We start from the raw sequence: 25,840 nt of genomic DNA on the forward strand, positions 1-25,840 counted from the left end.
TTGTTAACTGTTTCTTGCTTAGACTTGTTTCTAGATATTAAAATCCAAACACTAAGCTCTTTTGTTTTCATTACATGTGCTCAGAATTTAGCAACTGAGATTTTATTCACTTTACCTGTCTATTTTGTGAGTTATTCTGAAACTCACTGTTGAGCACAAAACAAAAATGTAATCCCTAGAGTGATCAAAGGTTTAATCTGACCAGATGGGACAAACTTGAGAAAGATTTTGACTTTCCACTCTGTTTTGCAACAAGAGAGACTGATTTCCCCTACATCACCCCTTCTTCTTTGTTGGAAAAGGCAGATCAAACCATCCCAAGAGAAATGAGCAGGTGTGGCCATTTACAAGCATGTCTGGTTATATTATAAACGGGCATATGAAAAGTTAGAAATGGTTAGAAAAGATCTGCTAAACAGTTTTAATGTTTCATCCCAAATCCTATTTATGCAAACAAGAGCTGATCAAGCTTGCAGTAAAAATCTAGCCTGCCCAAACCTTTAAACATCTTGTACACTTTTTTTTCTTAATTTTTCTTCTTCTTTGTTCTATAGCATGTGAATAGGTACCTTTTTGGTAATCCTTGCCTCTGGACAAGCACAGAATTCTTTCTCCTCCTAAATGGGTAATAACAGAGCCGTTCTTCCTGTCTAACGATGAAAAGGGTGGCAGTCAAGTTCTTTTTCTTTGCTGGATTATGTAATTGGGGCATGTCATGGACAATTTTGAGAGTTAGAGCTCTGGTAAATGCTTTCCATGTTTTGCAGAGTTTATATTTTCATTTTATGTTAACACACTATTGCTGATTAATAAATATTGGGTCTTCACTACTGTGCCCTGAAGGAAAGAAAAGAATTTATTTTGTTAGTGTAGAACAAACATAATGCATTGAAGGGGCATAATTTTATATAAGGCAAACAAAAATGTATCAAAGTCATTCAGACTCTCAGAAAAAAATCTTTGTGAGGGGGCAAAAAGATGCTTTAGAGTTGGAATTGTGAATTTTTTTAGGTTTTTTGTTTGTTTGTTTTTTTAATACTGCAAACCATAAACCTCCTGGTTCAAGAAACAGCAACATATTCTGGCTTTAAATTATTTTCTTGAATGGTTTCATGGGTAGACTAATCATCTCGCCAACTGCACTGACAATTTCTCACATTCTAATTCACCTTCACAAATCCATAGCATCATTTTTGGCCAAAGTAATGTCAGTCACTGACATCTGCGGCAAGTACAAAAAGGACCCCCTAATGGAAGCCATTTTTATTTGCTTTTTAAGATCCAAAGGCTGCTGAAAGAACAATTGGATAAAGTTGAGGATTGGAGTGACTTGATTTTCTTGTTCTTGTAAAATGAAACTTTAGTTCTTTTTCTTCTTCCCCTTAAAAGCAGAAGTCTGTTAGGGGGGCTGTAACTGTGTCAAAGCCGTTGGGATGCCACTGCTGATCACTTTAATTACTAGGACTAAGGAGGATAAAATTAAAAGTAGCACCATTGAAGCAGTGGAAGAAAGCTTGCTGAGATGTCGGTGAACTGTGAAATATAAAAATTGCGTACAAATACTTTTTTTATAAGAGGGAAACAAGAAATTACATTATTTATTCTTGAAGAGTTTGTCCTTAAATAGTGACATTTTCCAGCTAGGTACCCATGTGGCAGAAGTTTAGAAAAAGTACAAGGAAAAAGAATCCCACAAATTTTCATTTGTCATATTTTTGTAAAATTTCTGCCTCTCAACAGTTTCCTTTCCCAATAAGCATGCCATTTTAAACATCAGTTGGAGAGTGTACAGTTAGAGGTGAGGGAAAGATGCAGATTCTTGGATCTGCCTTTGTCATTATATATGTGGGTTATTGTATGTTTTTGTGATGCACAGTGTTTTCTGATTTAAAAAAACATTGTACAGTATAAGAGAGATTTCCATTGTAGACTAGAAGTGAAAATAATATATGATGCAGTGAGGGAAACTTCTTTATAAAAACATGATTTGTTACATTTCATGATACAGAATGTTCCCATCATTCCTTCTCAGGTAGAAGTAGACATTACTAGAGCTATGGAGCTGCTCAAGGTGGCCCATCCCTGAGGCCAACTGATGCAGTTGCCTTAGGCAGCAGGTGGCACCCATCTCTCTCAGTCTAGTTGCCTTGACTGCTCCTCTTTGTTCCATTCCCTGTATTGGAAAAGGAAAGGGGAGACAAAGAGGAAGAGCAAGTGTAGAGGGAGGAGAATGCTGAACACTGGAGAGTGAAAGGGGCAGAGGTCAGCACGTCATTGGGTAAGGAGGGCAGCACTTGTCATTTTGCCTCAGGTATCAGGAGATCTTAGGCCAGCCCTGGAGCTACTACTACTTCATGTCTCTCTATATTATCATTCTGGTAATGTCGCTAGAGAAAGGCAGTTTGTAATGCAACATCATTGCATATTGTATTTCCCATCCCTGTCATTGGTTTTCAGGTGTGGAACAAAGAAATACACAGCACAATAACATCACACCATGTGTTTGACGTATGATAAATGTTACTGTTAAGAGGCAAGAAAAGGAGACAAAGCAGTGGCACATCCAGGTCTATGGACTAGGTGTTGGCATCTAGTTCTGCCATTAGTGCTGTAACACAGGCCTACAAAACTGAGGGTTAGAAAAGTTTTTCCCAAACTTTATGGTGGTTTGATATGAATTTGGGGTGCTGATTCCAAAAATGGCATCTGTTTTGCCCTATCACGTCTAGTTTTGGAGATATAGTATAGCCTCTTTAGTGAATGGTTCAAGCAGCTTCCTCATGAGGAAGCCATGATGTAGGCTTCCTCATTATAGTATAGTATAGCAATAGTATTGATGTAACAGTGGAATTTTGCAGGCCTCCATCAACAAAAAACAGACTGCAGAGCACTTCTTCTAGAGGGTCCTAATGTTTTGAGAATGTCAATGACTTTCCTTTGCTGTCCACTTGTCTTCAAACTAGGGCATCATCTTCAAGTGTGCTATACCAGTGAAATCATTTCTGCTACTATGGTAATTAAAAATAAGTATATATTTGCAGCTACAGTTATTGCTTAATTCCAGTTTCCAATCAGTGTTGTTTAAATCACAGGTCCACCTAAGTCAGAAGTTCTGGACAGGGATATAAACTCCACATTTTAATATGTACTGCCAAATACATGGGGTCTCCATAAAACAGACTGAAGTATCAGGTGGCTGGCCAGAAGTGAAATTGAAATTGTATTAGTTCATGACAGATACAGAAGCTTTCTGGTTTTAATCTCATGAGTACTTCAACAAATATATTTTTGAATGGACTGTTGCTTTGTGTGCCTTTTGGGGTAAGAAAGCAAACAAATCAAAAATGCAGTTGTTCTGGAGAGCTCCAAGGCCTGCACAAGATTGTCTTTATAGTGTTAGGACATTAGTGGAAAAGTAAATCAAGGCAATCTGATAGGAAAGCAGAAATTCTGTCAATCAGGCTCAAGATATTGTGCTGTGTCCATATACTTTGTTTACTGTAGGGTTTTATGAGTTGTAACCTGCCCATGCAAGCTGTTAATGAGGCTAAATCTTGCTGCTTGAGGATTGAATTACAGCACACCTCTGGGCTAATGGTTATAAACAGAAAAGTCCCATTAGGGCTGCATTCTGATTGATTCATTTGCATTTTTCCTATTGTACCAAGAACAATGTTGAGTAAATAGCTACAAACAAACAATTTACATGGAAATGGGTGAAATGTACCTAATTAGTATTTTGTGTTTGGTTTATTAATTGCCTAAATACGGCATAGGATTTTTAGCAAGCAATGGCAGGTGTGGATTATTTAGTGTTTTGCTTCCTTTATAAGAATATTAACTCTCTAGCACTATTTTTGCAGAGCTAAACAAATGTGGTCAGTATCCTTATTGGCAGATGACTTTCTCATTCATGTATGGAGACCTTCATTGTTGTTGATGGCAGGTCCATTTTTCAAGTTTGGCCATTAATACCCTTTGAACATAAACATCATGATAATTGTCACTCCTCCTTTACCTAGCTTGATTTCCACTGAGCATTTTACATTGAGTACCAGATGTTAGTTTCTAGTTGTTATGCTTCGTCATTTGTATTTATGTACTGCTTTTGAATGAAAAAAAGTTCACAAAGCAGTTTACAAAGCAAATCAAATAACTAATGGCTTAGCTTTCTGTTGCTGCATTGTAGTGATAAAAATTTGTCCATTCAGCTTTTCCTGCCTCTAGGTTAGTTGTCCACAGACTCCCTGGAGCATGGACTACATATCCTTTGTTTTTTATTGATGTTATAATATATACATAGGCTGCCCAAATCTACTTTGACTTACCACGCCAATGCAGCAGCACTAGCACAGGTTATGCTACACACATCGGAGAGTTTAGCAGGAGAAAAATCTCCTCCGGGTAAGGGGACATTTATTCCCTTGCCTCTGGGTAAGCCCAACCTGCACAATGAGTCAGCTCTGACCCATGCCAGTGAAATTGCTGGTGCAAGTCCATGTTGCCAGATCAGGCCCAGGAAGGGGGATAGGATATGGTGCGTGTCAGCACTGCTGATCCTGCCCCACTTCATACCTGATCTCTGCCCACCCCCATCACCATCCTCCCCACCCCACACCCTTCCCCCACCCCTGCACTGCACAGCACATACCTTAACTGCTAGGAGCATTGCTCCTTCCACTGGCATCAGCAGGAAGGCTCTGGCCTTACTGCCTATGGTGCAAACACATGCACCATCACAAAGTGCTTTACTGTCAATAAAGCTATGCTCAGACACGTACCATATGTCATCTCACAGAGTTATCATGAGTTTCTAAATCTTTTGATTAAGAACAAAAAACCTTGCCACAGTTCAGAAGCACCCATAGAAACATCCAGATCCTTGCACAGGAATTTTAAGGATGTTATTCCTCTGGCAGCCTTTCACCTTGGATTGTGACTTCTTAAGCAGCACTTGATTGTGTCTTGCCCAGGAAAGCCGGTACAACAATCTTACATAATACTTTTCAGTTTCTGGAGTGCAGACTGCACACAGTGCTGCAGTGACACTAAACAGACTTGTAGTGTGTGATTGTGCACCTGCTCTTGGACATTCATTCTACAGCAGTCATTTTCAAACTTTTTCATCTCCCAGCGCACTGACCAGGTACTAAAACTGTCAAGGCACACCATCAGTTTTTGGACAATTGACAAGGCACACCATGCTGTTGGTGGGGGGCTCATATCCCCCAATGGTCCCATTAATAAATGACCCTCCACCAAACTCCCGCAGCACACCAGGGGACCATTCATGGCACACCAGTGTGCCACAGCACAATGGTTGAAAATGGCTGTTCTACAGAGTACTGATGTTCCAAGAGTTATTTAAAAAGGCACCACATTTTGGTGGATGAAACACACAATAATATTATTTTGATAATATGTACCAACAAGAACTGAAATGAGAGGCATTGTTCCAATTTAGTGTTGGTATTGGTAGCTGTAGGAGCTGGTGGTCAGGATGTGCTTTTATTTTTAGCCACTTGGCTGCATTGTTGATAGTAAATTAGATACTGAGCCTTCAAGGAGTGAGCAATAGTGCTGGGGGGAGAAGTATTCATTTTTATTTTCTGGTTTGTTGTTTTTACTTAAAAAAAAGAAAACCTCAGGAAAAACAGAAACTGGAAGTGTGAGTCCAGAAAAGACTCTGCACTTTGTGAGGCTATCTTTAGGGTAACACTTATTGGCACTTCCTTGTGTTTAAACAAGAAACTTCAGTAAACAGCTTGGAAGAGAGAGCTGTCTGATTTTGACAGCAAAAAAGTGTGTGCCGGTGTACAGTGCAGAACCCCACTCCTGTCCACAGTTTCTTTGGCCAAGTGGTTTTCTCCTCAGCCAAACTCTTCTACTGGGCAAAGAGCCCTTGGTAAGAACAGGGGGAGAGGGATTCTCCCTCACCAGTGTTCCCCTTTTGCTGTTAAAAATGGACAGGTTTATGTTAATCACCGTGCTTTTTTTTAAACTGGTAAGGCAGGTTAGAAATATTTTAAGTAAATAAATAATAAAACCCCATCCTGCATCTTTTGATGGACCAGTTCAGATATCATACAGACACATGGTTTAGCTTAACTGTGGTTTATTTAAGAAGCCAGAACTGGTGATGCAGACAGTGACCAAATGCTGGTTCAATTCATCCTGGTTTGTTCTGGCTTCTCCCCCACTGCCTATCCTCCTGGGAAGTGCCCGGATGAAATCTCAAGCATCTCATTTATTTCCTGCTGCTAGCAAAGCATTTTTCGGCCATTCGTCAAGAGAACAAGGAGGCATTTCAAGTTGATCATTTACTTCTTCAGATATTTCCACCTGATCTAAGCACAACCATGTGAGGAGTATAAAACACAGTTCAGCTCCCCACCCCTTGCAAAAAAAATGTAATCATTTTTTGTCCATTCCCCACAAATGAATACATTGAAATACTTTTAATATTAATGTAATATTAATGTTTGTAATGTTTAAAGGAAAACTGTCCACAGTTGTTTAAGCCAGTGTTTCTCAAACTGTGGGTCGGGACCCACTAGGTGGGTCACAAGCCAATTTCAGGTGAGTCCCCATTCATTTCAATATTTTATTTTTAATGTATTAGACTTGATAGTACCATGGTATGTGACTGCATTTGGGGAAATGTTACAGACCTGTACTTTTAACAAGCTACTATGTATATTCTTTTACCAATGATAGTAAATGGGGCTTACTCCTGGGTAAGTGTGAGTAGGATTGCAGCCTAGGATTGTTAAAAATTTTCCATCTTGATTATGTCACTTCCAGTCATGACATCACTTCTGGTGGATCTTGACAGATTCTCAAACGTGGATCCCAGTGTTAAATGTGTGAGAACCACTACTTAAGCAATGTTATTTACAAGTTTCACCATGTTAGCTCTTTTGAATCTTTCTGGTTCAAAAAAATAAGACTTGGCATAAAATGCCATTGATCCCTAAGTATGTGTTTCCATTTGTTTGTTTGGGGAGGGGAGTGGTTAAGCAGTGAAGCTGCCTTTGTGTATACATCAATAAAACATGTGTGAGTAAAGATTTGACAGATAAACAGGCAAGGACTGTTCAGCTATGGTGTCAACAAGAGTAGCTTTTGCTGCTGTTCTGGACTTTCTGTAGATATCAGTGCTCCATGGATGAAGCTGCTAAAAGAAGCCGGGATTAAGCCAGGATTCTCAGTTCAAACATAACATGGAACCATAGTTTGGTAAACATGTCAACTTCAAAGTATGGGTTCTGGTTTAATCCTGATTTGTTTGTCTGAAATAAATCATGGTTACTTGAAAGTTTTGCTGGTCGAACAGGCTATAGCAGTAGTTTTCAAACTGTGGGTTGCAACCTACCATTGGACGTGTAAACTGGGCCATTTCCTCTTAAGGGAAGTGGCCCAGTAATAAGGTCCCCAACGGTGCTGCAGTGATCACAGTGCTGCGGCATCACAGCAATATTTGAGTGTACCTGGGGGGCTGCTGAAGCGTCCACAAAGGTCTTGGAGGCTCGCAGCCCCCTCCATGTGGCTGCACAGCACTCTTGATTGCCGAACAGATCTCACTCGCTCAAACCAGAGCTTTCCCTTCCACTCCCACAGGGACTTGCAAATTTTCCTACTCCCTGGTAGGAGTTTGGGAACCTCTATGCCAGAGGTTCTCAAACTGGGCCATCGCAACACCCCAGCCAGAGCACCCTGGTCACTTTCCCCTTAAGGGGGGGAGGCAGCGACACGATCGCCAGGATTGTGTTGCTGTGAAGGGGCGCAGGAGCTTGGCTGGACTTACCAGAGCCTCCTGCAGCCTCGCAGGGGTGCAGGGAGCCCCGCTCCAGCCTTCACAGGGCCCCCCCAAAGCACTCTGACACTGAAAATATTGATCGTAACCCACTTCCAGTTTGCAATCGCGAAACCGGACGTGGGTCGCAATCAATGTTTTCAAAGACAGCTTCCGGGGACCCTGTGGAGGCTGGTGCGGGGGCCCCCACAACTCTGATTTATTTTCAGTTCAGTTGTTTTCCATTTTGCATCAGTATCATTCTTCAAGTCCATGAACCCACCAGTATTGATGGAACTCATTTCTGGTCCCCTGGTAGGACTATCATTCTTTCCATTTGTAATTTGGCCAAGCACATTTTCTTTTGCAACTGCGTTAACACTTTGAAATCAGTGGGACTTAAGCACACTGTGCACTGGGTTGTGGCCATATATATATAAACTATATGTATATAGTTTAAATTAATTATAAATTATATATAAAGTCAGTTAATTTTTAAAATAATTTTTTTAATCTGATACAATAATAATTTTCAGAAATTGTTGGGGGGAAAAACCTGATTCCTGGATGACTTTAAAAAGTGTGTTGTTGACACCCAACTGATATGGAGCTTCCTATTTATAACATGGTCCAAGCACCATGCTGTAAACCAGTTACTATCATGATGATCAGATTGAGAATGAAATTGCATTTCTGTCAATTACTGAGTTGGCAACTGTTCAATATATCTTAGCAGCAAGATGAAGAGCGGCGTCGGCAGCTGAGAGAGAGAGCTCGTCAGCTAATAGCAGAAGCTCGATCTGGAGTGAAGATGTCAGAACTTCCTAGCTACAGTGAAATGGCTGCAGAAAAGTTGAAAGAAAGGTCAAAGGCATCTGGAGGTGAGCTAAGGAACCTTGTATCTTATTCCTATGGCAACCTGGAAACCTGAGGAAGATCTTTTTGGAATTTGCTTTTATTCATTGTTCAGAATGGTCTTGCGGGTGAATATTGTTCACTAAGCATGCACATCTAAGATTATACGCCATACCTGTTAATTTTACACTGTCAAAAAAGGATAGTGTGTCGTCCTTACAACTTGAACAAAACTTTGAAACTAGATGCAGCTAAGACACAGTGGGATTCCCCCTGTCCTCTTTGCAAGGAGCCTGGGCATTCTTAGGCTTCAGGATGAATTGCAGAAATGCCCAATTTAGGGGAAAAAATTAAGTATTTGTTGGCAGTGTGTCTGCTTGAGCTAACTCTTTAGATTGTTGTGTGTGTTTGTGTGTTTGTGTTTTAACAGCCTGGTGCATAGTAGGCCAGCTCAGTTCAATGGGTGTTTGTGGAGTGTACTCATGTCAGTTAAATGCAACAGCTGATGTGCTATTTCACCCCATGTAACATAATGCCCATGTAGCATAATGGCTACAAGGCAGTGGCTGCTTGGGTGGAATGGTGCTGGTCCACTGCCATTGGGATGGGGGGTACATGCTGCACCATTCATGATAAGAATAATAATAATATAATAATAATAATAGTATACAGTATTTATATACCGCCTTTCTTGGTCTTTATTCAAGACTTTATTCAAGGCGGTTTACACAGGCAGGCTTATTAAATCCACGCAGGGATTTTTACAAATTGAAAGAAGGTTCTCTCTTTCAAGAACCACCACATTCAAGCTGTTACACTCCGATCTGGTTTAACATTCTGGCCTCCATCCTCCCACGCTCCGAGCAGATGGAACAGCTCAGCTGCAGCTTGCCAGCTGCTTCAAGGTCGCACGGTGCCAGTGGCCTCGAACTGGCGACCTTGTGGATGTTAATCTTCAGGCAAATGGAGGCTCTACCCTCTAGACCAGACCTCCTGCCCATAGGAACAGAACATAAGAACAGCCCCACTGGATCAGGCCGTAGGCCCATCTAGTCCAGCTTCCTGTATCTCACAGCGGCCCACCAAATGCCCCAGGGAGCACACCAGACAACAAGAGACCTGGTGCCCTCCCTTGCATCTGACATAACCCATTTCTAAAATCAGGAGGTTGCACATACACATCATGGCTTGTAACCCATAATGGATTTTTCCTCCAGAAACTTGTCCAATCCCTTTTTAAAGGCGTCCAGGCCAGATGCCATCACCACATCCTGTGGCAAGGAGTTCCACAGACCGACCACACGCTGAGTAAAGAAATATTTTCTTTTGTCTGTCCCAACCCTCCCAACACTCAGTTTTAGTGGATGTCCCCTGGTTCTGGTGTTATGTGAGAGTGTAAAGAGCATCTCTCTATCCACTTTATCCTTCCCATGCATAATTTTGTATGCCTCAATCATGTCCCCCCTCAGGCGTCTCTTTTCTAGGCTGAAGAGGCCCAAACGCCGTAGCCTTTCCTCATAAGGAAGGTGCCCCAGCCCAGTAATCATCTTAGTCACTCTCTTTTGCACCTTTTCCATTTCCACTATGTCCTTTTTGAGATGTGGCGACCAGAACTGGACACAATACTCCAAGTGTGGCCTTACCATCACTAAGATAAGGGAAAACTGAGGAAGCCCACACATGTAAGAGACCTTTTTGTTAGCCCCCTCAGATATAGAGTCTACCCAGCATTGAGTAGCTGTCTTTCAGAAACCCAAGTAGTTATGATCCTTGGAACTGCAAGCATTATTTTCTTTCTTAACTCAATGTGGTTTGCGTTTCATTTCCATACAATTTTTTATAATTCATTGCATTTATATCCTGCCCATCCTCCAGGGAGCCCAGTGCAGTGCACATTGCTCACCACATACCTTTCTATCCACACAACAACCCTGTGAAGTAGATTAGGCAAAGTCTGGCCCAGCTGATCTCACAGCCGTTATACTGAGTTTGCTAAAGAGCGGATTGGGACCTAGCAGACTCAGTGCAAGTTTACTCCCCCCCCAGAAGATCACCTGTCCCTCTTGTCAAAGTACCACAGCTGGTTTGAAGCAGCTACTACAGCCACTCAGCTGGTAAGGGAGCTGTTAACAGATGTTATTTAGCCAGGGGGAGAACAACTGTTACCATTCCTCCTAACATAGCAACTCTCCCCCCCAGTGGCTGTTGGCTGGTGTCGCCTTATGTTTCATCTTAGGTTGTGAACCCCTATGGTGCAGGAGCCCTCTTTATTATTTATTCTTCTCATTGATTTTGCAATTTAAGCTGCTTTACAATTTTTTTGTTGTTGAATAGCACTGTGTGTATATTCTTGTCTTTTTCCTGCTCCTTCTTTCTCTACATTTTTAAAGAGATTTTGAAAGTAATTAGGTTGCAAGCTATATTACTTTTAATTTTGTCCATTTTATGCCACCAGCGAAATTACTGAAAGAGAATCTTACTCTGTTGTGTTTCCTCTGGACTAGTCCTTACCTTTATTGAATTTGTAAGCGCTCTTGAAGATAATCTTTCATTTGGCACAAGCACAAAAAGTCTTGTAGCTTCTTTCCTCTCTCATATTGTCTGGATTTTGTGTATCTCAATGAGGTTCACTCTTCATTTCCTTTTTCTTTAGTAAGAAAAAGAAAACCTGTTTGCTCTTGCTCTTTCCAAAGATGCTGATCTTTAATTGATCATCATTTAGCAACCATTTCAAACACTGCATATTTTTAAGGTACACCTAAGATGTGTACACCTAAAATTTTAAAGTGTGAATGCATCCAATATGTGTTTGCAAATATATGTAGCACAGATGTTGTTGGAGAGCAGTTTATTGAAGAGTAGTTTGTTGGAAAGAGTGATTTGCTACTGTTTCCTGTTAAGTGTGCATTTAGAAACAAGCCTGAGTTTTCCTCTGCATAATGGATAAAATGGCCCTATGTCACTTTACGCAATAGAACTTCTTACTGCATTCCAGAATTTGCTTATTTGTTCTATAGCAATGTCCTTTTCTTGCACTTGATATCTATTTCCCTTTCTGGTAGTCAGATACCCTGTGAATCTGCTTTCATGGCAACTCAGCAAATGATGGGTTTGTGCCATTATAGCTAAATGTACATCTTATGCCTTGTGAATAACTCTCACCTCTATTTATCCTCATCTCACAGGAGGAGAATGCATTACAATCAGATGGATTTTTAATCATCTCTTTTGATTCTGAAAATCCTCAGATGACAATTTGGTCTTGAAATAAATACATTGCTACGCATTTGGCTTGTTTTAACATTAAAGGTGTTCAGTATTTGCTAGAAGTTGTCTGGCAGCTGTTGGTTTAGTCACTGACTCTTCCCTCTGCTAGTACAAATGGTCTTCCCCAATCATTTACTTACTAACATTGTTGGGTTTTGTTTTCTACCTTATTGTATGGCTTTATTATGTTTTAATTTTTTGTAAACTGCCTTGTGTATTGTTTTAATAATAGAGACATTTATCATAAATTGTATAAATACTGTGTAGCCAGTCTTTTTCCCTGATCCCATCTTTGCCATGCAAGCATCCTTGCATAGCACTTGGTCCTACAGCAGCAGAAGGCAGCTGCCGGCACAGCACCACTAATGGTTATTCTCTGTGCTGAGGCTAGACTTGGTCTTTCATTCAAGGGCATCAAGCACACCTTTGTATTGGAATTGGCTCCTTTAAGGCAGATTCTTTAGGTTTCACTGTCATTGCCCAGACTTATAGGACCATGCTGTAAGTCTGCTATTTTATTGGCTATAGATTTTTCAAAAGGAAAGAAAAAAGGATACAATTTGCCCATGTCTCCACTTGTTTCAACAGATCAGCCCTATTATATCTTCATAGAATTGCCTTGCCTTTCAGTTAGGATACTGACAACCTGAATATGTGCAAGCAGCTTTCAAGTTTGCCCCACAGATGAAGCTTGTTTGTCCCACAGATCATAAAGCCATTTATCTGGTTATGTTCAGTGAACTTTGTGTTGTTTCCATTACTCTCACTTTCTGAGGTGGTAGCTCAGAATACTTCTAATGAGCACCTACCTATACAATATAACACCATCAGATATCAGCTAGTCTGCTTTACTCAGATATTTGTATCCAATGCAATCAGTGAGAGTTATATTACTTGTTGCTTGTGTTTTGTATTCCTTGGTCATCCAGTCTTTTGTCTGATGATCACCAGTCTTCAATTGACATGCAAAGTACATGGTTCACTAGGATTCTCTTACTCTGACATCTCTTCTCTTGTTCTCTCTCTTGTAAATTGGTATCTGTACAAATTTTAAGTGGGTTTCTCCATCAAAGTCCAGTTCAAGGAATTGCAAGTGAGAGTACGGCCAAGGCTAAAGTGGACAGTTTTTTAAAATTTACGTTGGTTCCACATCTGTCTCTTATAAACATGGGGTGAGGGTTGTCCCATTTTTACATCAAGGAAGCATGCTTCATTACAGGAGAGAAGAGAAGTCATAGAAGGTGCAAAGGCTGGGTAGCCAACGTTTGTCACCAGCATGTGCTGCTGAAGATTCCACTTAATTCTTCCAATTTAGATTGCATGCTGCCAGGACCTCAATTGGCAGTTCAGCAGCAGGGTTCCAGGACTTTACTAGGTTTTGAATCTCCTAGGCCTCAAGTGATTAATCACCCAGCTAGACCCCAGATCAAGAGGGCCTTAATTTTCCAAGCACATATCTGAGTCTTGGACTTGGACACCTGCTTTCTTTAGAACCTAATTCAGGGTGACAAGTCATCCTCTTTTTCAGAATATGTCCTCTTTTTTAGCCTTGTTTCCTAGAAAAGAACCTAAATCTCCTTTTCCCTGTGAGTGGGCCCATGCAGGCAACATATAGCCTTCTTGTAATTAAATTATATGTAATAAATTGTATGTAATATAGTTTTAAATTTAATAATAAGTAATATAGTGTTAAATTAACCACATGAAATCAATGCAAGTGTTTTTAGCTTTTATTATGTCATTCCTACATTTTTCTTGGCTATCCTATATTTTGGGGTACCTTGTCTTCTTTTGGGGTTATGACATCTGGTCATCCTGCTTTAACTTGGAGGCTACATCCCTGTTCAGTGGGGCGCTAGTCAGCATCTGCTGTGATCCTGACAGGGACTTTGCGAGTATGACTTCACCTTGCCACAGAAACAGTGGATCAGTGTACAAAAATTCACAGCTACTGGGAACTATAAATGTGTGATGTCATTGGGAAGAGCCCTGAGTAAAGCCACTGCTGCTTTGTCATAGAAAATACACTTTGCATGCAGGAGGTTCCAAGTTCAACAGAGCAGAAAATATGAAAACTCATGCAAGAGACAATAAAAAGGTTGGTATTTATTATGGATACAGCAGTTGTTTTTTCATCAGCAGTTTATACATTTATCTCCTCTTATTCATCATCCTAAAAGAGAGCAGAAAACAAAGTCAATAACTTTTCTGCATTTGCCAATTCAGTATAGAGATACTAGTATACAAATTGCAGGGATATATACTTACATGTCCCAGGCAGACCAGGACAGGGCAGATTTTATCACTGTGCTTTCAAGGGATATTGTGTTTTGCCCTTCAACTTTACTACCTTGTTCAGAACTTTTATCAAAATCCTAGAAACAATGATTGAAGCTCTTGGAATGCAGAAGATACAAACTAGTCCTTACCTGAAAGACTTCATCATTTGGACTTGTACTCCATGGAAGTGGGAAGACGTGAAACACTACAGATTCATTATCAACTGGACAAAGAGGTAGCTTGTTCCTATCCAGATGATACCCTATCTCAGAGTAGTTATGTATGTCATCCAGACCAAACCTTCATGTCTGAGGAGAAGATACGCAGACTTAGGAATTCATTTATCACATCATTCACCAACAGCTACTTTTTTAATCTTCTGGAAACATTGGTATCCTGCATGGACATACTGCACTGAGGCAGACAGCACTTCCAGTCCCTTCAGTTGGTCCTCCAATTTTACCTGCATTTTACCAGCAATTTCAAGATACTATGTGTGAAGTGCTTTGCACACTTAAGAAGTGCTAGTCAAATGCTATTGTTGTTATTGGGCATGTAGGAGCTTAGCTGGCTGCTAAGCTGGACTTGTGTGTCTTTCACAAGGATAGGGTTGGGCTGCAGTTGACCTCTTCCTTTGTTCCTAAGTGGTTGTATAGGCTTCTAAATGGCTCCATAGGGAACAGCAGGCTGCCAACTTTCTGCCATGAACCTGGGCATCTAGAGGAGGAAGCACAGTTATATGCTACTGTGGGGATCTATGAGGCTTCCAGCACAGTACCATCCAAACCTCACCACACCAATTTTTAAGTGAGAGCCCTATTTCCTGGGCTATTCAGTAATGAGCAAGAAAGTGTGCACAGTGGCCACCTGGTCTTCTCTGTAAGCTTGCACCAGTGCAAATAGAAGGCCTAGTGGTCAACTGGCACACCATAGGATCAGTGTTTTTCAGCTAAGATAGCCTTCTGTAAAAGACTGCTTCAAAGTACAGTTCAGTCACCTTGGATATAAGTAATTTTTTTCTTCCTGGAAATTTGGGGCATTACTCTGTTACACTGTCTGGGCTGCTGCATGGTGACAAGTACAGAGAGTTTGCATCCCTACAAATCCTCTTGATATGTTGGCCGAAGAGTGGTCCAGGACCTATATTTCTGTTTTTAACATGTGGGTTCATGACGTTGGGAGATTTTTGGTGAGTAAGCCATGCTTCACAGTCAATGATTATTCTTTAACTGCGGGGGGTTATTGCTATGCTGAGTTGTAACTGGCAGTACAGATGAGATGAAGGGTTCTGCCTATTCCTATCCCAATCCCAGTTCCCATTCAGAGCTTTTCCTAAAGAGCCAGTTTCTTGGTGTATGGAGAAAAGATTGCTCAGTGTGTGGCCGTCCAGCTGTTTGATCTTCTGTTTCCCAGACTTCCACTTACTGTTCTGTTCCATAGCCCTGAAATGTAGTTCATGGGTTCTCCTCTCCCAGTCAGTATTTAAGAAAAGGGAAGGTATGAGGTGTTAAATGGTAAAATAAAAGAGAAGAATGAAAAACAAGGTTTCCCAACCACAGAAATAATTTCCTCAAGAGGTAGTTGGGGTGACCAGATTCTGAGAATATAGGTAAAGATACAAATACAGGTAAGTAATGGAAAAACAGAGTGAATCAAAAGAACTAGGGAAATATGGGGAGGCATCCATATCCTGCAAGAGAATAAAGTCAAGAAACTTCTCACATATAAGGTGTTGTGTGAAGAGATATGAAACACAATTGAAGATTAAAGGATCAAGAAAGAGATTCTCACAGAAGTTCAAAGGTGGGAGAAACCAAAAAGGAGAGATAGACATTCAAGGTGAGAAGATTCAGAATGAGAGACTACCTTTACAGGAAAAGGATTAATTAATTGATGAAAAAGGAAATTTAAAAATAATATTTCTTTTTTATTGATTTTTACTGGCCTCTAATCAAGTTATACAAAAGGTTTATATGATCTGAAGAGAAACTAAAGTATAAGCAAGTTGCCAAGTTTGCCTTTTGCTGCATGTTTTTCGGCACCCTCTTTTCTAAGGTGCTCTGCTCAGCATTTCCTGGTGGTCTATCATAGACTGTTGTCCTTCCATCTTGCCTTTGTCTTCTCTTTCTGCTCTTTCCAATCACCTCTGTTTTGTGTTGCAGGGCTGGGTGCCTAATAATGCACTATGTTGAGAATGTTTTTCTGACTCATGACTTTATTATTAGGACCATCTAAAATGATATTGGATCTTGAGCAGATAGCTTCCAAGTTCTCCAGACTCCTTTCATCAGGCTGGATTGTAAGAAGAGCATGAGGGTGGGGCAGGAACTGGGCTTGCTGAAATGGCTGAATTTTAAAAGGCTTGAATTTTGTAACTCTCTTAAGAAGGAGCCAGGTGAAGTTATGCAGGATCATGTTAACTAGCTTCACAGAGTACCAGACATATTTGTTCTTCATCCCAGAAGCCCTGGGTGCAACCTATTAAATACAGGTATGTGCCACTTAACAACCGTTTGCTTAACGACAGACCACATATATGATGGTGGTCAAAGCACAATAAAGATGCTCTTAATGAGACAATCATGTCTCCCACAGCCTGCAGCAGAGTGTCTGTTTACGCAACAGAGAGGCTCTTAATGCAAAGAAGAGGTAATCTCTCTCCAGTAGTCTTGGCAGCCAGCTAGTGTCTAGGTCTGTTTACACAACAAAGGCAGTAGGTTGGACTGAATGTTCACTTAATGACCTAATCACATAACAACAGGGATAAGAGAACTTATCCCCGTTGTTAAGTGGTGCACACTTAGGCACCTAGTAAAGCTAGTCAACATGAGTCTACATAATTTTTCCTACCTTGAGATATGAAATGCAGACCTTTGGGGTCATTTCTCCAGGCCTAACTTCCCCCCTCCTACCCTTTGTTTTCGTTATCATTCTGCCTGATAAAGAGTTCTATCATTTTGGTTGTCCCATAGAAGTATTGCTGGAATGTATATTTTAGATTTTTGCTTACGGATTAACAAAGCTACGTACTATTTTTTTTTTCTCCTTGAGCTTTGCTTTAAGACAGTCCTCTCCTCTGGTTCTGTCATCAGACTTTTCTTTTCAACTGGGGATCAGATGTCTCCTAACTTTGGGGTCCCAATGTTAAGTTCAAATGGGCACATTCAGAATTTGATTTCAATAAACTGATTGGTACTATGGTAATTATATGTCCTTAAGGAGGAGCATTTGTGCTGTTGTGAATTGTGAGGGCACATTTTGCCTATATACTTATTTTTGGCATATTTGTACTATATGCAACTTCATTTCAGGCCTGACTCAAGTATATATGACCCTAGAAATGCTTGTCTTTAACGCCATATCCACTGTCAGGTCATTCAACTGAGCAATAAGCTTGAACTTTACATGTCCATTCAAAACCTAGCAAACCCCAAATTGGATATAGAGAGTATGCATATAATTGATATTTGAATTTAAAGGGTTTGATATACCAGTTACTGTGATTCAATGATTTTTTTTTCCTTTCTATGCCATAGATCAGGGGTGTCAAAATCATTTCATACAGCGGGCAAAATAGCATTCATGGTGCCTGCTGATGTCCAGAAGTGATGTCATTAGGCAAGAAGTGATGTCATTAAACTGATTAAAACCAAAAATAAGCACTCTGTTCTCATGTAGGAACTCATTAGCTGCAAATGACAGATCATATTTCATATTTCAAGATATGGGAAGAGCCCAATTATCATGTGGGCCACCCTTTCAGTAGTGACACCTCAGCACTGCTCAGCAGCTGAGAAACCGAGGGCCAGATAAAAAGCTTCTCCAGGCCGCAGCTGCCCCCCCCAGGCCTTATGTTTGACACCCCTGCCATAGATGAATGTACTCAGTTGAAACTAAAATGCTAATATTTTCATTAATGTGGTGCATGTACAAGACAAAAAACACTAACTGTATACTACTGCATGTTCCTACAGATGAGGATGGAAATGATAGTACTGAGATAGTTACTAATGAGGAGAATCCTGAATGCACAGTTACTGGTGGTGAAGATCAACTTACTAACCTAGAAACTGACCTTGATTCTAATGGTAATCCAACTAATGACTGTCTTGTATCTTTTGCATGACTAACAGTAGTTTAATCATCAGTGCCTTTTATAATATGTTCACCTAGTATTACTTTTGTTTGGAACCTTTTGACCCTTCGATTCATTCATTTTTTATTAACACCTTCATGACATTGAGTATTGTTCCAAATGTGATATTAATAATTAAATGATTGATAATTATAAATTGTAATGTGTTCCTAATGGGCCATGAAGACATGTCTGTGAATTTTTCTCCAGGTAACTTAACACATATGTGTAGATTTCTTTTGTTCTGTAGATGCATTTGTTGTCAAGACTGAATGAAAATGTACTTTACGTTTGGCAGGTTATGAGCAATAGCTCATATATCCATGTCGGTTTTATTGACTCAGGCTAATATGCCAGGCTAAGGTTGTGATCCTGTGAACACTTGCTTGGGATAAAGTGCACGGGTGACGCACACGGGGTGTGTGTGACGTTCTCTTGGGGGGGTGACATGCTAAAATTGCGGTGGTTAGGAGTAACCCCATCATATTATATACCGTTGGATGTGGAATTTCGAGCGAAATGCAATGCAAAAAACCAGAGTGAAATATCTCCTTTCTATCAAAAGCAATGGCCAAAAAACTGGAGAACAAAAAATGCATGGATCCCTATGGAAAGTGAGCCGTATCGTGCGATTACTCGTGAGTAGGTGAACTTGCCTTAGTCCTTCGGAAAGGGCAGGCTGAGAGGAATCCAATGACACCAGAATGGTCCTGATCCAATGAATGCAACCCCTAAAGTTATCCTTACTAATTTTGTTTAAAATGTATACTAACAATTTTTTTTTACAAAAAATATGCAAATACCACTTTCTGACCCCAACAGGGAACCACAAAATATAACAGAAACCCAGGTACATAAATTAATAAAAGCACTCAAAAACAGTAAAACAGACAGCAGTGAGCAAAACAGAAGAAACAATACATGAGAGCAAATCAGCAAAAGTCCTGACAGAACAGAAAAGCATTTACGACTCATTGTCAAATGGGTGGTGTTTGGGCCCAACTTGGCACTCTAGGTCTCTGCTAACCAAGCCTTAACAGAGCAGGGCCTGTGATGATGACTGCAGCATGCAGGGAGGTTGATGGAGGAATCAGACCTTCAGGTACCCAGGACCCAAGCCATGTAGATTTTTATAGGTAATCAGCATATTGAATTGCACTCAGAAGCTCACTGGAAGCCAAGATTAGAGAGGCAAACTCTCTCATCTCATATGGCTAGTGTAATGCACAAACTAGGTAACAGGGCTAGCCTTAGGAGCTGCGGGGCCCATTTGAAAACATTTTTTGTGGGGCCTCAGGTTCACAGCCAATTTATTATGAACTTTATATCTCTGGTAGAATGGAAAGCAATCAGAGTATGCACTTTAAAATGTCAGTTAATGGATCAAATGGATCTAGGTACATTTTAATATACGTAAAACAGCATACACATAAGCCTACAACAACAAACACAATGTGTTGTTTACCTTGGGAGAGTACAGGTGGGGCCTCGGTGCCCGCAAGGATTCTGTTCTTGCGTCTGCCCACAGCCTCTGTGGGCAGAATAGCCAAAAAGGCTGAAAAACTCTACTTCTGGTTTCCAGAGGAGAACCGGAAGTGGCGTTTTTAATGCCTTATATGGCATTAGGAGACCCGAGGAAGGCATTCTGAAGCCCACAAAGGCAGCACTGGTCACCTTCGGAAGGTTCAGGTGAGTCCAAGTCTAGGGAATCCACATTGATCCAGATCCACAAATATAAAATCCGTGGCTGAAGAGGTTTCACCAGTTAATATTTACAAAACCACTTCTTTTAGTGACTGTGAAATTATTTAGTAAAAAAATCTTAATTTTATTTTTTTTTACCCTATTGTAGGGGGTCTTTTGGCACAGGGCCCAATTGGGAGCAATTGGTCTCATTGACTTAAAGCCAGCCCTGCCGGGCAATCAGGAATATAGTAATCACAGCAGCATTTCTTCCAATCTACAATGTTCTAATAGTAATGATAGGAAGGCTTCCTTCACAGATTCTGAAATGTGACCATGACTGAAACAGAACTCCAAAGGTGATACTTGTTTTCAGATCTATAGGGGTTTGGATCTGTGCTCCATGCAGAACCAGGTGCATTTCAAGAACATTTCTACAGTCATGAACCTACAAGTCACAATTTGCTCTAAGAAACTTCCCAGGCCATATGATATGAGCACCTGAATGTAGGTGAATATAGGCGCCCTGCACTGTTTTTGACCTTTTCTGGGAATTATTCTTAATACAAGTTTTTTAAGTATCATTGTTTTATCAGTCACTGTAATTTGAACTGAAATCAGATTCATCTACAGAATCTGTAGATTATTTTTTCCATAATAGTGGAAAGAATATTATTATTCTTTCCATAATAGTGGAAAGAATTCTTTGGTGATCTAGTGATCAACACATGCAGCTTCTCAAAGAGAGAGGGTAGCAAGTTAGTTTCCTTCTCATATTCTGCAAAATTACTGCTTTTGTATTTTAGTCTCCTGATAGAAGGCTTAGTAGTTAGCATCCTATTGGATTTTATTTTTATTTTTCAAGCATTCAGGAGATGTTAATCAAGCTTAGAGCTTGTTTGTAAAAATTGTTTTCATATCTTTCTGTTTTAGTTATGTTTAGAAGTTGGGTATTTCTTTACTTTTAAGAAAGGCCTAATTTATTTGGCATTTATATACCACTTTAGAGTGTTCAGAGAGATTATTTTCCCCAATAATCTTTCTGTCAGCCTTGTGAAGTAGTTTAGTAATTAGCCCCATACTTGAGACTGAGAGGGAATGGCTTGCCTAAGCCCACCTTATTGGTTCATGACATAGATAAGGTTTGAACTAGGAGAGACTTGATTCATATGACCACTGTATTAAAATAGCCCCCATGGGTCACCAACTGGGTTTAATCAAATCCACGACTAGAATTACTGGAAGGCAAAGCAACCCACTATATGCAGTTAACTTGTACTGCATGCAACATATCAAATGAAAAAATTTCAACAATGTTTATAATTATTCTGCCTTGGCAAGAATCTTACAGTGTGGAGTAGCATTTACCTCAGTCCCAAAGATGAATATGGATTACTATTTGCACTATCAAGCAGAGATCAGTGCTACCACTTTGTTTTAGTTGTGATCATAAAGTGAATCCATAAATATCATGAAGTTTGAACTTTAGCTCTTACAGTAGAACAGGAAAGTTTAGGAGAATCATAAGGCTAAGCCAAAGTGGATTTACTACTATAATACAGATTAGGACAATGTATTAGAACAATAGACAAGAAAGAGGTTTGGCACTTCAAAACTTGCACGTTCCATGCCTTGATCCTTGGATGATAATTAAAGGGGGGGCTGTATTCACGGATCCCACATCTACAGTTTCTCATATCTGAGAATTGGGTCTGTGGGGCCCTTCACACACATCCCCCACACACACTCCCCTCACTTCTGGAGCGTGTTCTGAGCCCCAAAGAGGCCGCGTGCATCCACCTTTGGCCTCTGTGGGCTTCGGAATGGCCATTTGGAACCCCCTCCAAAAAACTGCAATTTCCAGTTTCCTCAGGAAACCAGAAGTGATGTTTTTATTGCCTCATAAGGCATTCTGAGGCTTCCCCAAGGCCTCACCAGGCGAGCAATGGGTGGCGGAACACAGGCTCAGTGTTGGAGCTGGCCCAGTGCAAGCTTGCGCTGGGCTAGCTCCAGCACTGGCCCACGCTAAGGCTCACAAAGGTGAGTTATGGCATGTTTGCGACAGTGCTTGCTGGCAGTAAGCCGATGCACCAGGCTGTGAATCGGGCCCTCAATCAGTTATGAAAGGCAATGTATATATTTTGAGGAAGCAAGGTAAGTGCTGCCTCAACAACCATGGCAATATTGCAGTAATATTAAGTCAGTTTCTCAAATAGGTACACTTGCACAAATTTCTTCCACTTCTAGATATAATGTATAAACTCTGGATTTTCTAAAGAAAGCAAGACTGGAAGTTTGTTTCTGTTGTTAGTGTAGCATTAACTGTACCCTTTCCAACTACTGTTATTAACTAATGGCCAATTGACACGTACATCACTCAGGATGCAATCTTAACTGCACTCACGATTGACATTCCACTGGCCTGGGCAGGTCGCAAACATGCTGTAATGCACATTTCTGCTTCCTTTGGAGAAAGCCACACTGGTGCATAGAGGTGTGCCAGGCCATGGAGGCTAGATCCAACCTCCATGGTGGTGAAGAAAGGTTAGACTGCGCCAGCCAAGCTCGGCCAGTGCGGGGCCTGGGGGGGGCCTGGAGAAGACACGGGGAGGAGGTGTTTTGGGGGAGGGGGAGGGCAGGCAGACGGGAAGCGGGAGGTGGGACCAGAATCCAACGGTTATGTAGGATTCTAGCCCTGTTCCCAAGCAATGCAGAGCAGCACCGGGTCAGATCCGCTCGAATCTGTACCACCACTTTAGGTGGCTCAGATCCGAGTAGACCCTTTGAGGCCACTGTGGCTCTACTTAGGGGTACTTTTTTTCCCTTCCCCTGGGCCAAGCCTCAGCCAGCCCCAAACCTGCACTGGATACAGCGCAAGCCCGCTGGCCTGCCTGTTCCAGTGAAAGTTAGGATTGCGCTGTCAGTGTCTCTTCACTTGAGAGCTCAAAGCTTAGTGTATCCACTGTTTATTATGAACAATATTGTGTTTTGATGTGATGTTTGTGATATAATGTTTGTTCCAAAACTTATGTGCTAAAACTCTTACTCTTGTGACACACACAAAAAAGAAAAAACTATGAATGCTCTAACCTGGTAATGTAATGAAAGTAATGTGTAATGAAATAATGAAATAATGTAATGAAATAATGAAGTAATGAGTAATGAAAGTGTATGTGTGTAATCACCCTAATTAGAATTTTTTTAAATCTTTAATAAGAGCAATTTGCTCCTATTATGAAGAGAAGGCTATGAAGGCCATGAGTTTAAGCTATAGTTCTTTGAAACAAAGTTTCCCTGAATTCAGGGGAGTGCTACTTCCAAGTAAATGCATTTAGGCTTAGTGCTGTTTGTTGCACTTTGTTGTGCATTTGTGCTGTTGTTGTTTTACATACAATGAATAATAAACACAATATGAGGTTTATTACTTGAGCATTTAGTACTAAACCATGTTTTTGTGCCTCATTTCAGTACCTTCAATAATAAGTACACCTACTTGTAATGAAGTTCTATTGACTTCCATGTGACTTACATGTAAGTAAATACAGGTGTTTGCCACTTAACAATCTTCCACTTAATGACAGACCACATATATGATGATGGTCAAAACACAACAAAGAAGTTCTTAATGAAGCAATCAAGTCTCCCATAGCATGCAGCTGTGTCTGTTTACATAACAAAGAGGCTCTTAATGCAAAGAAGAGGCAATTGGTCTCTAGTAGCCTGTGCAGCCAGTGAGTGTCTGGCAGGGAGTGTCTGTTCACACAACAAAGGCATTAGATTGGGCTGAATGTTTGCTTAAGAACCTAATCGCATAACAACGGGGATTGGAGAACATATTCCCATTGTTAAGTGGTGTACACCTGTATGTTACTTGTTATAAGTAATAGTAGCTGCCACACTGTTAATGGTGAATTGCATTTTTCTAGTAGCTGGTGTTCAACAACTTTGGAACATGCTATTCTTCCCCACCATGTCCTCCCTAGGACAACTTTCCAAGCCCCCAGATTCTGCTCCATAGAATTGAAGGGTTCTCAGTGATGGTCCTGGTCAGGGAAATGCCTACTAACCCTATGGATGCATCTTTTATGAGCAAACCTTTTCTCATGCAAGCTGCCTCCATTTGGGGGATTCTCCCCTCCCATGGCAGCCTCTTGCCTCTGCTCCGAGATCTGCAGGAGCAGATTCTGGGAGCTCAAGAAGCTGTAGAAAGAACAGAGCAAGAGAAATAGCTTGCACTACTGCTGTTGTGCCCATGATACTTGGGATTACAACCCTGTATAGCTGAAGAAGCTGAAAAGTAGATCATGAGGGAAGAGAGAAGTCAAGAATGAGCTTTTAAAAAATATGTAGTTCTTTTAAGGAAAAAAAGCTAAACAAATTGCTATTGCTGTAGAAGATACCTCAAGTTCTGTATTCAATTTTGCTCTCAGTTGCAATTTAAAGATTACAAGTAGAGCAATGCGAATGTAATCTTTCTCAAATTGATACATTGTTACAGTGACTCTGCATCTAAATGTATCTCTCTCTGATGTATTGTGCTGTTTGCATATTTAGCTGAACAGAACAGTAAGTTGGTGAATTTGAAGCTGAAGAAGCTCCTCGAATCTCAGCCACAGGTGGCAAATTCGCTCTCCAGTGTTGCTCAGAAGGCAGCTACTGATAACACAGAGCATGAGTCAAAGGTAAGTGTTGACTAAAGCCTTTGTTTCAAGATCGGAGCCTTCTGCATTCTGATTTGGGTTTCATGGTGAAACATGCCATGTTTCATATAAATCTTCCTAAGTTGAAATTACTGTGACTGTTTTTGACTCTGAAGCTACATAAGGTTTGCCTATATATTAACAAATATGATTTCAGAGTTTCCTTCCTTTGGCCACTGTATTGGGAACTATTCTGAGAGCCATACTTTTCAACTACTTCCCCCCAAAACTGGGTATATGAAGGGACCACAAGAAAAGAAGCCAGTAGGAACATTTCTGTTTACAGACATTTGGATGGAATGAGGCCTTTTTAAAGCCTCTTTTATTTGTTGCTGTTGGTTTTGCTTTGTTTTGCTGTATTGCATTGCCCATATGTGTCACTGACACCACAGTAGTGTTTGCTTGAGCCAGCACAGCCATCCCTGCGCCAGCTCAGAGTGTTGTAAACATACTGTACATCAAGAAGCAGCGCTGGCCAGTGCGGTTGGGCTTGCAATGGGTAGCACCAGCGAATGGGTAGGGTGGCGGGGACAGGGCATTTCAAGGAAGGGGGGAACAGGAGTAGATTGGGAAGGCTTCCTGGATTTGCGCCAGCTAAGTAAGTGGCTGAGATCTGAGAGGCCCCATAGGGCAGCCTGAAGCTCAACACAGGGTAAGGATGAAAATATCTTTTTACCCCAAGGAGACTTCCTGCTGCCTTTTAACCTGCTCTGGCTTCAACACAGGCCATGTGACCTGGCTGCACAAGCACAGGTTAGGAGTGGGTTGTGAGCTATTTCAGGGAAAACCTTCTAGGAGGTCTATTAGTGCCTCACAAGAGGTAGAGAAAACCCTGCCATATTGTTTCCATGGTTAGGATAGGATGCTTATTATCTCAGGCTAATCACATTTTTATATCTTTTATGGATGCATCATATCAGTTTTTCATCTTAATTTGGTGATAGCTATTACCACTAAGTGAAAAGATCTTTGTGGCTATGGGGGAAGTTCCACTTATGTACAACTTTTCACCCACCTGCAGACTGTGGGTGTATACACTGCTGACTGAAAGGATTTCCTTCCCCAGATACAGCGATGCTTTGAAGTCCCAAAACAATGACTTTCATTGCTTTTTCCCTTACATTG

At 40.8% G+C, this 25,840-nt stretch overlaps 1 protein-coding gene across 2 annotated transcripts in view; it reads left to right on the forward strand.

Moving 5' to 3' along the window:
- Positions 1-25,840, forward strand: part of EHBP1 (EH domain binding protein 1) — a 347,196-nt gene that overhangs the window by 249,208 nt on the left and 72,148 nt on the right. For both annotated transcript variants that reach the window (XM_066638694.1, XM_066638607.1), the window contains 2 exons: positions 8,529-8,676; positions 24,570-24,697. In XM_066638694.1, coding sequence (XP_066494791.1) covers positions 8,529-8,676; positions 24,570-24,697 — 276 coding nt within the window. The remainder of the gene's footprint in view (positions 1-8,528; positions 8,677-24,569; positions 24,698-25,840) is intronic.

The sequence above is a fragment of the Tiliqua scincoides genome, chromosome 1, assembly GCF_035046505.1.
Source record: "Tiliqua scincoides isolate rTilSci1 chromosome 1, rTilSci1.hap2, whole genome shotgun sequence".
NCBI lineage: Eukaryota > Metazoa > Chordata > Lepidosauria > Squamata > Scincidae > Tiliqua > Tiliqua scincoides.